Raw genomic sequence first — 18,113 nt, 5'->3', positions numbered from 1 at the left:
GATTCTTTTCTGAGACCTAGGTGAGGCACTCAACAACTAAATCAATCGCCTTGCTGGTCCAGGCCATTGTCCCACCCCTGCTGACCTGTTGGTTTCCTGCCTCAGACTGCCCAGCTGGAGGCTCAGGTCCTGCTGGAGCTCCTGGGGCTGGACAACTGCTAAAGTGTGTCTGGCCCCTCCATGTATTGCATGTGCTTCTTTTCCAGGTGGGTCTGCTGGGGGACTGTCCTGGTCCATCTCATCCAGGCCCTTATTCACCCCTTCTGTCTCCAAGGCGGGCTCAAAGTAGGCTTGGAGCTCTGCAAAATCATGGAAGAAGAAAGGACCAAGGTTCAACAAGGCCGGGGCCTTGTGTAGCTTATATCCTGTGCCAGCAAACAAGGCTAGCCCTGCCAATGTGACTCTCTACTGGGACTGTGATTTTATAAATGGAGAGGGACTATTTCACTCAGTTCTCTGCAGTGCAAAGGTGATGAGACCGTTTAAAGATGAGGAAACTGAGGCTTAAAATGTTAAGTTAGCCAAGGGAAGCCTAGCTGTACCTTTTTAAAAAGGTACAGCTAGGCTTCCCACCTGGCTTGTATACTTTTACTACAGAAAGTTGCCGGCTTGGAGTGGGGAGTAATGCAGTCCTGGAGATTAAAGAGCTTCTCCTGGAAGATGGAAGCTGAGCCTGGCTACTGTGCATTCAGGGGAGCAGGCAGAAGACGGAGGGACCGAAACCCAGAGAGGAAGTGGCAGTGTCAACACAAGTTTTCCAAATCTCCCTTTGCAGGAAGAAGTCACCACAGAAAGAGAATCAACTTGGGTATTAAGCAGCGCTAACAGAGTTGACAAGAACAAATGATATCTAGAGCTACCATATGGTGATTCTGAGAGGAGACTGAGCCATTAAATCCTCATCCAACCGGCAAGTGTTCCTAAGGATGCACTGCAGGATCTATGCTAACTTTTAGATCATGAGTTTAGTCTTGGTTAGACCCAGGGGGCACAGAAATACAGCACCAGGAGAAATTCTTAGAATCACAGGATCTTAGCCCCAAAGGGTCTGTGACAGTATTACTTTATTGCAGGGAAGTATAGCCAAGATAGGAAAGAGAATGCAACAACTGTTGAGCACAGACAACATTTCTGGTCTTTTCCATAGCCTGAAGTTGACCTTGACTGAGGAGCAGGCACTTACCTGAGATGAGAGTGGTGACTGCCGCCATCACTGCTCGCTGGATGATGTTTTCCATCGCAAACATCCAGTGGGGGTTTCTTAAGTGGCTCCTCACCATTTTATTCACCTATAAATCATAAGAACCCAGATTTTTGGTCTATTATACTTTTAAGAAATACGAGTTTTTACTAATTCTAATTTGCTTCTACTCTCTGAGATAAAGTGTTAACCATTTTGCTCTGCATTTCTACCCTACTTATGTTTCTTCCAGACTTTCTCCAAGCTGACCCTAAGTTGTGCTGGGGTCCAGGAGATGGGTACAGTGATCAGCTCTACCACACTGGGCCTCTTCACTGTTTATTCTCTGAGTACCTATGAAATGTCAGGCTATGTATTGGGGGCTTGGGACACAAAGCTCAGCCAGACATGGTCTCGGGCTTGGAACAACTCACATCTGTCTGGGCAGACACATAAGTTTAAACCCCAAACCTAGTCAGCTGGGAGATGCTACTTGTTCCCAAATCCTGCACTCATGCTATTTGTGGCTAAATGCAATTGGCCCGTTCACCAGTAATTGCATATTCAATGTTTAGAAGGAACTTCTAAAACCCAGATTCAGGTGTAAACAGGTGAGGAGAGATGGGGGCTGTGAGACAAAATGGTAACTGAACTCCAGAGGCTTGGCTATGAGCTGCTTCAATGGGCTACCTGCTTTCTGGCATGTCCTCTAGGGCCAGATAGAGTACTTACAACATTCTGAAATCCAAACAGTACCAGGAGAATCTGACTGAGGGACAAGCTGTCAAATTTCAGGTCCGCCTTTAGCTCTGATATCATGGATGCCATCACTCTGTGCTCCTGAGAGTAGATGAAGTCCCTCAGGATCCCAATTATTTGCTTGATGTGGTCGACTGAGAGGTACGGTTCTTCTGAATTCTGATCACACACACACGCACACAAAAATCACTTTCATTGTCAGACGCAAAATTCAATAAGCATTGTGGGAAACTAGATTTAACTAGATAGTCCATGTTTCATTTGCTAAGGAACTGTGGATGCCTCAGGTGAGACGAGGTGTCTCTTCCTGGAATTCCCTCCATCATGCCTGTTAGAGAGTTATGTGGCCCCCCTTCTTGCTGGCCTACATACACATGAAACTAAGACCCCCTAGGAATGGTTCCGCCATCCGGTTTAACCCTTGTAAGCCCCCTCCCCCCCCCCGAATAGGCCTTGTCAGAAGGGGCACTGGCCTCTTCCTAAAAGGACCTTTCCTTATGTAAAATAAGTTATAACTCCAATATTTTCATCCATAACCTTTCTCCCTAAAGTGGTTGTTCTCCCAGAGCACGGCAAGGGGTGAGAGCTCTTGGGCTTTGTGCTGCCATTTCGCTTGTTTTCCACCAGGGGCAGCACCACCCCATCCAAGCCTGGATTCACTGCAGTGTTCTGCAAACTGGCTTCAGTGGAGTTTTTTTTTTTTCCCCCCTTTGTATTTTCGTTTTGTTTTGCTGGAGGGACAGACATTGGGAAATAGTTATGGTGATTACTGTAACTGCAAATGTTCCAGGGTAGCAGGAACCTTGATCCCCCTGGACCTGTTCCAGGACCTGGACATACTCCCCCCAGCCCGTACCTGGGCCAGGCACTCCTGCAGGTTGGAAGCCAACAGGTTCTGTCCCTCCCAGAGGATTTTGTACACTGTGGTACGACACTCCCTGTCCTTGTTCAGCAGGAAGTGACCCAGGTCCTTGTCTTCAGGGTTCAAGGCTGTGCTCTGGCCTGCCATGCTCTGATCTTCCGTGATCCAGCTCTCATCCTGAACACTGCGAGTACTGCGGACAAACATAGGTGACAACCTGTGTCCCAAGCAAAGCTGTACTCTAGGACCCAAGAGGTGACTCTGCAGTGTCACCTTCAAGAAGATAAAATTACAGGAGGCAGGCTGATGGAGGAGAGATGCAGTGTGTTTTCTATCTCCCTTAGCAGCAGTGTCAGGAAGAGGGAAAACGGGGGGGAGGGAGAATGAGGGCCAACTGGGGAGGTGGAAGGGGCAAGGGAAGAGAGGGCAGGCAAAGAGGGCCAGAGACCAGAGAGAAGAGAACAAGGGAAGGAGGAAGGGAGATGCAGGAGGGGGGAGACTAGTAAGAGAACACACTGCCTTCCCCTCACATTGTTGACCCCTGACACCCTACAGATCCAGCAGAAAGAAAGCAAAAGCCCTTCAAGTCCATTTGATTTTGACCCGGGAGGTATTTTCGTCACCTCCCACCCTGCTGCCCCCGAATGAGCAGCCCTCACAGGCCCACAGCAGGCGGACAGGGCAGGCAGTACCTGAGCAGGTTGCAGAGCCCACGCTTGGGCTCCCAGGTCTTCTCTAACCTTTTCGGTTGGGCATCCAACTCCAGGGGCCCAGGGCCATGCTCCCTGTTGCTGCGGCCCACAAATTCCTCCAATGTGCCCAGGGTCATGGCAGTGACCCGGGAACTCTCTGTGTGCGGCAAACATGAAGGGGCAGAGGCTCAGAGAGGTAGGGGGAGGCTCGGGGAGGCTCAGGGAGGGAGTGTGCAACCGGGAGGGGGCTCAGAGACTGAGGAAGCTGAAGGAGAGGTTCATAGGGAAGATGCTGGGGGGCTCAGAAACGGAGAATGCTGGAAGGGAAACTCAGAGAGGGAGGATGCTGGGGTGGGGGTGGGGGAGGCTCTTGGAGGGATAATACTAACATGGGAGACTCACAAAAAATGCTGGGGAAAGGATCAGGGGGAAGTTAGTGGGGGGCCTGAGCAGAGAGGGAGAATGCTGGGCGGAGAACCTCAAAAAGAAAGGATGCTGTAGGGGGAGGCTCAGAAAAGGAGGATGCTGAGGGGAGTCTCAGAGGAGGATGCTGGGAAGGCTCTGAGAGGGAGGATGCTGGGTGGAGGCTCAGAGAGGGAGGTTCCTGGGGGGAGGCTCAGAGAGGGAGGATGCTTGGAAGGCTCTGAGAGGGAGGATGCTGGGTGGAGGCTCAGAGGAGGAGGAGTAAGGCTCAGAGAGGGAGGCTGCAGGCTAGGAGAGTTGCCCACTCAGAGAAAGATGGGGAGTCTCAGAGAGGGCCCATGCAGGGGCCTGATAAGCCTGTGCTGCTCTAACTGGTGCAAACAAATATCCAAGGATCCCGGTGAAATTTATCTTCTACTTCAATGGGTCAATGATGGGCCTGAGGCTCTGGGGTTCTAACCAGCCTGTGGGAAACACTGATGTAGCTAGTTATGCTCTGGTAACAAGATGCTGAGATGGTCTGTCTTGCAGTTAAACCCCATGGACACCGGGGAAAAGAGAACAAAGGGCTTCCTTTTCAGGGACCACTCTTAGGTCATTGCCAGTAGGACTTACTGCCCCTTTTTTTTGCCCCAGAAGGGGTCCCTTGGCTACAATGGGCTGCAGGACAGCCAATACAGGCAAACTCCCCTGACATGCCCTTTAATCAAGGTCGAGCCACCCAAGGGAACAGGCCAGGCTCCAAAAATGAAGCACCAGACCCTGCAGGTGGGGAAGCACAGAATTCCAGCCAGGGCCCCTCTGGCTTCCCTCCTTGGCATAATCCCCAGCAAGACTTTAACAAGGTGGGTGGCATGGCTGTGTCACTTGTCAGGAAATCACATTAATTGGTTTTGTTGGACAACCCCACACTGCCGCACCACCCTCACCACTCTTCACAAAAATAGGCAGTGTGGGCTCGCTTAGCGTTCTGGAGAGCTGGCACTGTCTCTGAGCAACAAAGAACCCAGGGGTCTAGGGGGTCACTCAGCTGTCCTGGTAGGCCTCACCTGATGGCTTGAAAGCAATTCGGGTCTTCTTGCCCTTGTTCACCTGCCTTAAGAAATCCTTTTTGAGCAGGTCAGCGGCAGTGGCACGTTTGTGGGGTTCAGGCTCAAAACAGGATAAAAGGAAGGCTCCAGCTTCAGCTGAAAGGACTTCTGGAATCTCAGGGTGGATCTTAAACATCCCCACCTGCATTTGAGGGAGAGGTGACTCATGTGACAGTGAGGCACCAGGGAACCCAGTGTATACACCTTCAATAAGAAGCTCCCCACCTGCTATCCTGAGGGGCTGGGGATGGATGAAGTGTAACAGTCTCAATGACTTGTACCTATGTCCAAGCCACACTGGCCTCTTGGGACTTTACTTTTGCCCAGTTGATTGTGGGGGAAACGATGCCGGGGGAGCTTCAGAGCCTGGGCCTTAAGAGACCTTGGGGCTTTTGCTGCAGTCCTCTTGTAGCCCTGAGACCACTATGCTGGGGGGACACCCAGGGTAAAGGACCACATGAACAAGGGCCTCCAAGAGCATCCTGCCCCAGTCAAGCCAGCACATGAGCAAATCTGGGTAAGACCAGAGGGAGAGCCAATGGGAAATAGGAAGTGGTTGTTTTCAGCCTCTATAGTTTTGGGGTGGTTTGTTACACAGAAGATAACTGAGATGAGGCTGGGACCACAGCCTGCAACAGGATGCTCTAACCGAGGGGGTTCAAAGGTATCTTTGATCTGTTCCCTGATACACAGGGACCCCAAAGGACAGCCCACTCATCTTTAAGTGTATATGCATTCGCAGCCCAAATCCCCCACCTCCAGCTACCATATGCAGACCAAACCTGGAAGCTAGTACCTCATGGCCCCTGCCCTTATCCCCATGGGGTACAACTGGCTAAGGGAGGGGCACTGCCCTTTCCTCTCCAGGCTCCTGCTACAATTTCTGTTTGGCTCCCACTTCTGGCCAGCTCTTCCTTGTCCTGTTAAAGGCTCTCTGTCCCTGTGGCCTGCAGGGGAGCAGGAGTTGGGGCTGAGTTATCACGTGTCGCTGTGACATGGGAATGCTTCAACAAGTCTTGCTCATCCACCTTGCATAAATCCTTTTGCATAACTGTGCCCATCATGGGTGGCTCTCTCTAGGAGTTCTTGTCTTAAAGTTCGTAATCTTCTCTGCATCTTTTTGAAGCCCACCCAGTAAGCCCTGGGTGTAAGCCCTTCTGGCCTCCAGATTCACCCCATTCCCAGCTCCTTGGCACACCCCTGGGGCTGTCCTGGCCTCCCTTGTTCACTAAGTGAGATCTGGGTGCCGCAGGGAATGGCCTTTTGACTTCACATCCCCAAGTCCCTTGACCAGGGTGCACTTACCGTTTCTGACACCCTGCTCATTGTGGGCTCGAGAGTTTGGGTTGGGGGAGGGGGAAGTGGGGAATTACTAACAGATGGGCATAAGGTTTCAGTCAGGTAAGATGAGAAAGTCCTAGAGACCTGCTGTATAACAACGTACCTGGAGTCCACAAGACTGTACTGTGCAATGAAAGGTTTGTTAGGGGGCAGATCTCAGGTTAAGTGTTCTTATCATAATAAAATTTTGAAAAGTTTTGGATTGTAAGAACACTAAAGCTGGATGGAATTGAACCCCCAAGATCTGAAATGCAGGGTGCATTACAGGTGGCACTCCTCACCTGAGAGGTGGGGCCATGAGGGCACTAGGGGGACCAGAGGAAAAAATTCAGGACAAGAACCCAAAGAAGATAGGGAGTGGATCTTCCCCTGGGTCTCAGAAAGACATGAACAAACATGGGTGGCACCCTGGCACCTTGCAAGTACATTACTTTTAAGGGCTCTTTGCTGTTAACTCAAAGGTCCCTGTATAAGTTTCACAGAGCTGCCATAACAAAGTACTACAAAGTGGGTGATTTAAAATAACAGAAATCTGCCTGGACGGGCATGGCTCAGCAGTTGACCATCGACCTAGGATCCAGGAGATTGAGGTTCAATTCCTGGTCAGGGCACATGCCTGCGTTGCAGGCTCCATCTCCAGTTGGGGGCGTGCAGGAGGCAGCCAATCAATGACAACCCTCTCATCACTGATGTTTCTATCTTTCTCTCTCCCTCTCCCTTTCTCTCTCTGAAATCAATAAAGATGTATTTTTAAAAAATAAAATAAAAAGCTAAGTAAGCCTCTTGCCAGGAATGTGTTTCCCAAGGACCCAGGAGCCATCTCTTTGAATGTCATCATCAAGGAAGATGATGCCCCTAACTACTGGAGGATAGGAGCCCAACTTCGGTGGCACCTCGTTCCAAAAGTACTTCCTATCTTAAAGATCTGAGGTTGTTTTTCCTTTGGGTAAAGCCCATTAGGTAACACAGATGGTCACCCCAGTGAATCTCAGGTGAGCTATTGTGACCAAAGGTGCTGCCTAGTCCTCACACCTGAGGACTAGTTAGCATTTCTCTTGAGAACATGGAAAGGGTTGTACTGCTTGGCTCAATAAAATGATAACAGTTATTTCTGTCTTCGTTCTCTCTTAGTGGATTGCCTATGATGCACATCACACTCTGGTTGAATGCTTATGCAATAACAAGACTGTTTCCTTTCCTATCTTTGTGGAGAGGTTTCTGGATTGAGAGGAGATTTTAATTACATTTCCCCAACACCAGCAACCTAAATCAGCAAACATGTCTTACTTTGTACATTGCTATTTGAGGATCACCAAGCTCATGGAATGGAGGCTTGCTGGTGGCCATCTCAATGATTGTGCAGCCCAGCGACCAGATATCAGCTGCGGGGCCATACCCACGAAGTCCTTGATCAATAATCTCAGGCGCCATGTACTGCAGAGTGCCTATTGGAAAAAAGGAAAACAAACATTATGGGCACCCTATTGCTTAAAAACTAAGCAGACCATTAGTAAACAAGTGTGTGAACATTAACTCTCATATTAATGACAGGTGGGGGCTGGTCTCAAGCATAAATGATGTGGTTGTATCTTTTTTCTTTAACCAGAGATATGCAACATGCCTTCCTTTAATACTAACCATGCTGAGAGAGGCTTGCTCAGCCCCTTGAAGGATAAATGGGCCCAATTCAATATGCGCATATTAATACATGCCAGTTAGAGGGACACCAAAATGTAAGAAACACAGTGCAAGACCTTTGACAGCTGCCTAGTGGAGGAGACAGACATGGTGATGATGATGGTGGTGGCAGTGGCAAAATGTAGTACAATAGGTATACACAGAGGGCCACAAAAATATGGATGGCAACTGCTTGACTCTGCCTGGTTCAAGCCAGGGAAAACTATGGCTGGGTCATTTTGGGTCTCTGAGAAATAAATGCCAAAACAGGATTAGACATATGAGAAATTTGTTGGGGAGAAGGTGTATGAAGGCTAAAGAGGGAGGGAGCAGGATGGGCAGGGGGAACTGTCAGACTACAATGCAGGTCTAACACCTGGGAAAGGAGAGGATGAAGGATGAATTGGGTAGGGAAGGGTCTCAGATGGCACAGCAGCTCTGAGATAGCTCCAAGCCATGCCAGTGGGGAGTCCAAAAGTTGCCCACTGTAAGAGTCCCACATTTGTTCTAGTACCCCCACTATGCTGAGTCAATGGCTAGGAATAGTAAGTGAACATGGTGGCAGATCCAAAGGCGCAGCAGCTGGAGCTGCCTGTGAACCAGACTCCTGCTGCAAAGGTCAAGGAGGTGGACAAAGGGACTGGGAGGACTCTCAGGCAAGTGGAAGAGGTTGAGCAAAGACTGACTAGAAACCATCAAATTGTGCACTTCAAATAGGTGCATTTTATGGTATGTAAGTTATACCTCAATAATGCTGCTAATAAACAAAAGCAAAGGGGGCTGATGCTGGCCATAAAGGCCCTTCCTCCCGTTCAAGCTGGTTTATGGGCACATGAAGACTCTTCAGAGGAACACAGGAAGGGAGGATTTCAGGAGAAGAAGTTGCCCGAAGTCTCTGGCTCTACTTTCAGGCTCTGAGAGCTTTCAGGCATTTGCATGGAAAAGGCCCACTGTGTCCACCTACACCAACCGGCTGAGATTTCTTTACAGGACTGCTCTGTTTTGCAAAGAGTAATTACATGCAGGGGAATTTCCTACCCAAAATAAGACCTCTTTTTTTTTTTTTTTTATTCCCCAAACAGCCCGACATCATTTTGCAATGCAAAATTCATGCCTCCTCAAGCCAATTACTTGGGAAAATGTGATATGTGATAATGAATTATACATGTCTTTCCTTTGTGAATTTTTTTCTCCTTGGGGATGTTAATTATGAGATAAATTGTTGAGGGTTTTATGCCTTGAAATAACTTCTTGTCATATCAGAGTCCCTCTTGTTACATATTGCGCCAAGTTAATTGGTGGCTTCCAAAGAGGAGGATATAAGTCATTTTCAATTAACGTAATAAAAAAATGTGCCAGTCATACATACATACTCTTATATATCCATTGATATATGTATATTTACATCAGAAACGATGAATGAAAAATTCAATACACTCTTCCTTTGGCAGATTACGGTGGAGTCCTTAGTGTAATATTTTCCCATTTTGAGGTGCATGTACCTCCCCTGGTTTACAATTTAAAAGTCATTTCTGATGCATAGAAGTTCCCTTTAGACAGGGAATGTGTCTCTATTACAGGCGTCCAATGGCTGACACACAACAACTCTCTTGTTGAGTAAGAGTCTTCCAAAGCTGAGATATTCACCCAAACTAAGGCCAAATCTGTCCACTGTACAACTTGGTGCTACAAGGACAGACAACAGTCATCTGGCTTTTATAGCTTATTTCAGAGCTATAAAATCACAAGCGCTGCTTCACAATTCCATCAAGCAAGATCTTTGTGATTCTTTTATTATACCTTAGGGGATCATAAACTTTTACTTATCTAAAACCAGTACGGTACTTCTTGTCAAAGATGAAAATTGTTGCTATAGTTGTTTTCAAACAGGAATTTCAAAAAACCGTAGGTAGCTTTTGAGCATCATTCTACTCACTGGTCTTGTAAATGAAAAGCTAGGGGTAATTTTAGACTCTGACTCCATTCCTTCTCAACACTTAAATGATCCATCACTGACACATGAAAAAGAAGCTCCAATTCCTCAAGCTTCCTACCCTTGGAAACAAGCCTATCAAAGCATGAGGTACCAGGATGCACTCAAGTAACAGGTGGTGTTTTTTTTTTTTATGACAGACCAATAAAGTGTCCTACCAAGTTGTCTGAGGAACACTGTTGTTCACAATTACCCATGATTCCAAATTATGTGCTGTTAACTTATAAGAGATGCCACCATTTTGCTGATTGCTTAGAAACCCTCAGAAAACCTCAGAGCACTACACCTACCCAACCTTTGATGGCAAAGAAGAAAGACAATCTTGTTGCCACAGTAGCTGGCTAAGTGCATCATTATGACAATATTCAAACAATTTGAGTTGGAGACAATACAACGTCCACTTCAATTATCAATTGCGCACACGCCAAGCTCTGTTCTGCTTACCAGCAAAAGTCCCTGCACATGCATTCACTCCTGCAAGACGTTTAGAGGTTCCAAAATCAGAGATTTTCACCACTCCACTATAGGTATTCACCAGAATGTTATCACCCTTTAGAAAAAGAAGCACATCAAATGCTTAAAGACAGATTTTAAAACAGATTTGGACCTTAAGAAACAGTGATCTGAGATGCACTAATGAGACCTCTTTGGCTCACACAAGCAAGTACCTTTATGTCTCTGTGCACAATCTGGTTTTCATGGAGATACTTAAGGCCTTCCAGGATCTGCTTGGTGTAAAACTTGATGGTGGACTCCTTTATTGGCCCCCACTTTGATTGCAAAAGAGAAGAAAGGCTTCCTGGAAATGGACACAGCAGAGAGTTCATCAGGGTGATGAAGATTAAATTCTAAGAGTTCAGGGAAATAAAGTCAGGTGATATTCCTATCCTAATGTAAGCACTCACACCAAAATCTTTGTAGCTGTGCTAAATGCACTGCCTTTCCTCCCCCTATGTTGTCTGTTTCCCAAGTGAGTGAGCACTGCAGCCAGAGAAGAGACTGGAAGTGAATCAGCACATCAGCATCTAAGGAGAAGATAGAGGGTGAATTGGAAACCCTTGTGACCCTGGAAATTCAGGGGGCTACCTTTGGGGTTAGCTCTGTTTAGCTACACAAAGTCAGAAGGAGCGCAACAATGCTCTGACCTTGGGAGGGTTGGGCCAACATTGTAGATCCTGGACAAATGTCTCAGCCATTCAGCTTGGGTCAAAGCCACGTCTTACACCTTGCCCTGAGTTCAGAGGTGGACAGGACCAGAGGGGGGGGCTTTTTAGGGCAACAGGGGCCAGGATCAGAGGAGGCTGGGTCTCTCCATCTTCATTATGAGAAGCCCCCAGTGCCAGGTTATAGTGACAGGGCTGTCTTAGCAACCCCCCCCCCCCCGCAATTATATTATAAAATACTGAACCTTTGGGTCCAAAGTAAACCTCCCTTCACACTTCATTCTGATTATGTTTCAGAGGTCATCCTGCAGGCCCTTGGGCATCATCAGTCTCGGCTTCCCCCCTTACCCAGAGCTGTGGGGAAACTTGCTATAGCTCAGTTTCTCCATCTGCAAAAGGGGATGTACATGCCTACTGTCATCCTTAAACCTCACACCTGGAATATCATTTAATGTGAACAGCAACTGACATATTTTCTGCTAGACTGTGAGCAACCTGAGGGAAGAAGAAACTATTTCTCTTAATGTAACCCTCAAAATCAAGCCCACTGTCTGTCTCTTAAATGTATAGTTTGGCTCCTAATATAATAGTGCCATCTTAGTAATTGTTAGTGGAATGAGTGTATACAGATTTCTAACTGAAGTTTTTACATTTGTATTGAGATCATAATCATCATTATTATTTTATTATTTAAATGAAGACTTAATGAGTTCTTGCTCTCTGCCATGCACCATTTTAAGAGCTTTACATACATTTTCTCATTTAATCCATCTAAAACCCCACTAAGATGGGGTCATTATTACTCCAATAATTACTACTACACCAATTATTGTAGCAATAATTATTACTCCAATTTTACATTTCATTTAGTTAATCAGAAAACTGAAGGCACAGAGAAGTAAAGAATTTGTCTGAGGTCACACAACTTGCAGAAGGAAGGACCAATTCAGACTAGATGATCTGGCTCCAGACCCAAGGAACTCATACTCTTGCACCATACTGCTGAATTTGGGGATTTTGTAGATAAAGCAGTGATGTTCAATTTCACTGTCAACATGTATTTTGCAATGTCATTTTAATAAACCTCTGTCCCACCTTGTCCAAACCACCTTTAAACTCCTAGACTGTGAGGGCCTCAAGACAGGAGACTGTGCTTTACTCATTTCTGTTTCCATCACTCAGCCCAGTGTAGCACTCAGTAGACCCTCAATGGATATTTGATGATTGAATTAACAAACCAGAAATAGACTGTTTATGTGACACTGGAAAGTTTGCATCCAATTCTTCTGAGAAACAAATGCTCTTCCACATCTGAGAGGTCTGTCATTTTTTAAATGGCAGGATGGATAATGATGTGTATATTATATTTCCATCAGTGATTTTCAGAGTGTGAGACCAGAAGACCAGCGACTACTCACCCCCAGGCACCTGCTCCATGAATATCTTAATGTAGCCATTCTCGGAAACAGAGCCCAAATACTGAACGATGTTGCGGTGCTTGAGGTTCTTGTGCAGGGCTATCTCCTCATGTAGAGGCTGGGAGTGCCTAGCAGGAAAAACAAAGCTGTCATCACCTGCCAAATCTCAGGAGCTTAAGGTCCACATTATATCACCAGTATCTGCCCTGCTGCTGGCCATCTCTTCTTTCTGGAAACTTTCTCTCCCTAGGATCCCATGAGCCTACTCAGCTTCTCATATGTAAATTAGGGGTAATAATACCAGCCACATAAGGCTGCTGGGTGCCAAGGTGGGTCAAATTTCTCAGGCACCCAGTGGATTGCCTGCTGTGTGGTACGTACTCAGTAAATAGCTGTTATTATTATCACTAGTGTGTTAGGGCCTGAACTTTCCAACCATCCTTGGCCTCTCTTACCAGCCTCCATGAAGGGTGGTGTGGTGTTCTAGAAGGTTCTGTTTTCCAGCCTTCTAGTCTCATTCTACAGACTCATCCCAGACTACAGCAGCAGCTACCTAATGGATCTTCCTGTCCCAGCCTCTGGCCTCTTTTGTCAATTTTATCCCCAGCCACCATGCTCCCTCTTCCTAAAACATACATCTCATCATTTAACTTCCTTCACAAAGTCCACTTAAAGAACATATTGCTTAACATGGCACAAAAGGACCTTCAAACTCAGGTCAGACTACATCTTTTAAAATTTTGGCTCATCTCAAGAGTCCTTTACTGCCCCACATCCTACATTCAAATCACAACAGACAATTTGTTGTTCTCTGAATACACTCTGCTTAAAAGTTCTGTTATTCCCTCAGCATAGAATGCTCTTTTCATAGAGTCCTCCTTTTCTACCAAAGCAAAATCATCCCTCAAAGACACCTCAAAGGTGATTTACTTTCTCAAACTTGCCACAACTCACCCAGGAAAAGTAATTCATTTTACTATGTTCTACACACACTCTGTGTACTCCTCTATTATAACACTTGTCACTCTGGCTCCCAGGCAAAGTTTCTGCATTCCCTACCAAACCAGGGATAAGGACAGTATCCTAGTAACCTTTTAGTCTCCAGTGTCAATCCAGAATCTGGCACAGAGAAGGTACCCAATATCGTTAAGTTCAGCTTGTAAATTTAGGAAATGGTACAAAAAAGTCCATAAGGTCCCTTTCTAGCTCTGAATCCCAGAAACAACTATCAGCAATGAAAAGCTGAAACAACTATAAGAATCAGTTGAAGGAGGTGGTACATGCCAGCAATTCCCCCGCAAAACCCCACAACTGCAACATCTTAGCCATGGTGCGAACAAGAGACAGACTACTGAATGAGGAATTCAGGAGACTGGATTCGTGATCTTAATGAAGCTATATTCTTCCTCAGCCCTGGAAAAGTTAAATGAGTTCCTCTTAGGTCTTGCCTTATAATTCAAGTATGATAACACACAATCTCATTAAAAATGATTGGATGAATGAAAGTGAATGAATGAAAAAAAATGAATGAGTGATGAAGGGTCTTGTAGCTGCTAGAAATCACTTGCTGGTCATCCCTAATAATTCACTGACCACCTGGATGGCGGGGTGTTTTGCACATGGCCATCAGTGTCCAGCACTGAAGGCAACACTGCAGATGTGCTCTGACCACACCTATTGAGCACGCGGCAGTTATTTCTTATACTGTGGCCATTACTATGTATGTAGCTTGTATACAAAAAAACACTTCACAGTCAGCACTGCAATGTACTTATTTAGAATTAGGTGGGAAATAAATTTAAAAAGGAATAAACATTTAATTATACTCTAAAAATGTTGAAGAAACAAGTTAGTATTATTGGTGATTTAAAAAAAAACAACACAAACCCAAATCCATGGATAGAGTTGAAGGGCAGGGTATAAAAGAAGTCTGTATTGCAAAAAGCTAATTAATTTTTTACCACATTTAATTTTCTGTAATAACACATATGAATAAATGATAGCCTTTAAAATAGTTACAATGTGAATTAAACGACTGTGTCACATTTTTACATATTTGCAAAAAACTGCATAAAAACATAAAACATAAAACTGTAGACCTAGTTGATAGGTAGAAATAAAACTAATTTTCTTTTAAAGTATGAATGCAATCCACAAGCCTCTAAATGAAATGGTTCCATTTTCTCAATCTACTTATAACATGCAGAGAAAAGTAAATCACTCTTATTACAAGAGAATTGCAAAATTTTTTATGACATAATGTTCTCATCCTTAAATCCTCTGCTCACATTTTGGAGATGGGCAAGGGATTTGGTTGTGGAAGTGGTGACTGAAGAAATGTGGAAGGTCTGCCCACTTGCCTGCTATCTTTCTCTGGGATTTCTTTGATGGCTATCCGTACTTGATTACTCAGATCTCTCCCGGCATACACGATCCCATATGTGCCTTTCCCCAGGACAACTCGATTACCATTCGGATCATGGTCATACTCATACTAAAGGAAAAGAAAGATAAAAAAGCACACTACTTGTGGAGAAGCCCCAGAAAGGCCCAAACATTGTCTTGCAATTTTTAAAAACTTATGAATAATGTTATTTGAGTACCAAGCAAGCCATGTTTCTTAGGTTATGTTCTTTTCATTAAATACTTACTTTAAAGGGGTAGAATTCTCAGTTACCCATATATTCATAACATCATTTTATGAAATGGAATCCAAGAAATTTAAAAATATTGTTCATCTGAAACTTAGCTGGCTCACATTTTGGAGATTTCTCCCTATTTTAATGCTGCAATTTAAAAATGGTTCTTAGCATGTTAACTACGCCAAGTAAGTGTTTTCCTGCATGATCCCTTATCAAATTGTTAGAAAACAAATCTCTTTCCATAGCCCAGAAAAGAATTGGAAGGTCAATAAAACTGAAATTGTCTTAATGCAAAGTACATATGCTGGGCTTCCCTTACTTTAGATGTATAAATCTAGCATTACACATACTGTAAAAATTGATCTATAATTAGGATTGCAATTTTGTTCCCTAAAACATCATCAAAAGTTGGTGCACAGCTGCATTCCAGTTGATTCTTCTCGAGGATTAAAACAAATGGAACTCTAGGCTGAGCAATACTTATGTAAAGCAGAGGCAGCAACGGATGGATTCTGTAATTTTCTATGCTCCATGGTGCCGACTTACAGAAGTGCACCGAACAGTGTGTGTGCATCTGTCTTCCCATCTACTTCTACGGGTGCTCATAACAATTAAGATTACTAATGGGTCCCCATCACTGATTAAATCAGACATCATCAGTCTGCTCCATAAAAGGCTTTCTCTGTCCCACATCTGTTACCTTCCAAGTACATCACTCAGTTCATGTCTACAATAAACACTGATCCCAAGCTAAGAATTCAAATATCCGACTCAATTATTAAATGACCCTTTTGACCCCAGCCGGGTGTGGCTCAGCGATTGAGCGTCGACCTGGGATCCAGGCGATCAGGGTTTCATTCCCGGTCAGGGCACATGCATGGGTTGCAGGCTCGATCAATGACTCTCTCATCACTGATGTTTCTGTCTCTCTCTCTGCCTCTCCTTTCCTCTCTCTGAAATCAATAAAGATATATTTAAAAAAAAAAAAAAAAAAGAGACCCTTTTGATATTTTTCTGAAAGAAGCCTCAAGGAGTTAATTTCAGTGTAACATGAAAGTGTAAAATTTCATTAAATTGTAATCAGTGGGAGAACTTGAATTAATGGCAAATCTGAATAACTAACTGTACAAGATTTAAATATATGTGTAATGGTGTACTACAATTGTGCTGTTCAAAAGAGCTTATGATGATCCTATTTGCTTAAAAAGGACTTTAAATTGTTATATTTAATATATTATATGCAAGTAGATATAACTAAGGTCATTGTAGGCATAAATGAAAAAGTTTGCTTCTAGTTAACTGTTTCTCTTGTAATCTCACAAACATGATTAATTGGCTTAGAAAAAACTTTTCTAAAGGTTGTGCATAACAGAAAATTTTAGTCTAGTCCATGCCAAATTTTTCTTTTTCTTAAAAAAAAAAAAAAATCTTTATTGATTTCAGAGAGAGGAAAGGAGGGGGGGGAGACAGAGATAGAAACATCAATGATGAGAGAGTCACTGATGGGCTGCCTCCTGCACGCCCCCAACTGGGGATCGAGCCCACAACCCAGGCATGTGCTCTGACCGGGAATCAAACCATGATTGCTTGGATCCTAGGTCGATGCTCAACCACTGAGCCAAACCCGGCCAGGCCATGCCAAATTTTTCTTAAACATCCTGGCTGATAGGATCCCTAAGTAAGGTTTTTCTATAGAGATGCATTAAACTTTATCTCTGAAAGTCATGGATAGTGATGATTAGCTCATTCATAAATGAGTATTTTTAAATATGCATACAAAAAATTTTCACACAAAACGGGGTATTTTCTTTAACCATCAATAAATAACTTTTTCCATGTTCTAGGTCTTCTGTGACTCACCTCTAAGGTGTCTCCATCGGTCTCTTCCTCCAGCTCCACTGTATTGCCCATTTCATTTGTTATCATCTCTTTGACCAAAAAACAAAACCTAGAACAGGAAATGTCACAAAGATGCTGCTAATTATGATCACTTTTGTTCCCTACCTTTACTTTAGCCTTCTTAAACTGCAATTAAATATAAACCAAGCTTTTACAAGTTCATGGAACAATCAATCCACTCCTTAATTTGACATGGTACTTTAACGGTTATCTAATCTAGTTCAAATACCGACATGATACTTGAATCTCCTCTATACAGTATCCCCACCAACTGGCTAGCCAATTGATGCTTGAAAACCTCCAGTGACAGAGAAGTCATTACCTACCTCACAAGGCAACTCATTCTTTGGAAGACTCAATGAGAAATGCTTCACTTATATTAACTAAGACTTCTTTACTGTGGGTCTCATCCACAGATTCCTTAGAAGTAATCCCTTTTTTATATAACAGCCCGTTAGAAAAAGGTGCATAATTTTATTATGTCTCTGTAAGTCTATCCTCCTTGTTCCCTCAATGTTTTCCCCAGGACTTGTTTGTGAGTCACTCCACTAACAGATGATTCTTCAAAGGTGTCCCTGTACTACAAGTCTGGCCCTGTGACAGGTGTTCCAAGGATGATTTAATTAAGGGCAGTGGGACCATCAACTCTCAAGTTGTAGACACTCTAGTTATTGGTTGGAAATAAGGTCTTGTATAGGCGAGGCGTGAGGAGGAAATGTACAAGTTGGCTTCATCATTCTATTGACACAGATTAAGCTTAATTATCAACTATTAACGCATGTTTCTCAAATGCTGATGAGCCATAGCAGCCACTTCCTAGACTTGGGTAGTTGTTTATCTGCATACAAGTGATTTGACTCATTAGAAATTTTTCTTTAGTATTCTCTGGTAAGATGGTAGGGAAGACTATTGCACAAGTTAAGATAATTTCCACAAGTCTGGAAGTTCCTCAAAAGGTTAAACAGAGTTACCA

The 18,113-nt window shown here is 44.4% G+C and overlaps 1 protein-coding gene across 1 annotated transcript in view; it reads right to left on the bottom strand.

The window, feature by feature from the left end:
- The window catches only part of MAP3K15 (mitogen-activated protein kinase kinase kinase 15), a 60,010-nt gene that overhangs the window by 3,517 nt on the left and 38,380 nt on the right, over positions 1-18,113 (bottom strand). Inside the window, exons 12-23 of the mRNA XM_087813403.1 lie at positions 17,102-17,189; positions 14,960-15,093; positions 12,600-12,727; positions 10,687-10,817; positions 10,463-10,568; positions 7,636-7,793; positions 4,966-5,149; positions 3,494-3,650; positions 2,796-2,994; positions 1,913-2,098; positions 1,184-1,289; positions 86-299 (exon numbers count right to left, since the gene is read on the bottom strand). Coding sequence (XP_087669529.1) covers positions 86-299; positions 1,184-1,289; positions 1,913-2,098; positions 2,796-2,994; positions 3,494-3,650; positions 4,966-5,149; positions 7,636-7,793; positions 10,463-10,568; positions 10,687-10,817; positions 12,600-12,727; positions 14,960-15,093; positions 17,102-17,189 — 1,791 coding nt within the window. The remainder of the gene's footprint in view (positions 1-85; positions 300-1,183; positions 1,290-1,912; positions 2,099-2,795; positions 2,995-3,493; positions 3,651-4,965; positions 5,150-7,635; positions 7,794-10,462; positions 10,569-10,686; positions 10,818-12,599; positions 12,728-14,959; positions 15,094-17,101; positions 17,190-18,113) is intronic.

The sequence above is a fragment of the Miniopterus natalensis genome, chromosome X (genome assembly GCF_054644295.1).
Source record: "Miniopterus natalensis isolate mMinNat1 chromosome X, mMinNat1.hap1, whole genome shotgun sequence".
Taxonomy (NCBI): Eukaryota; Metazoa; Chordata; class Mammalia; order Chiroptera; family Miniopteridae; genus Miniopterus; species Miniopterus natalensis.
The sequence above is the reverse complement of the archived record's forward strand: the minus strand, read 5'-3'. Positions and strand labels throughout refer to the sequence as shown.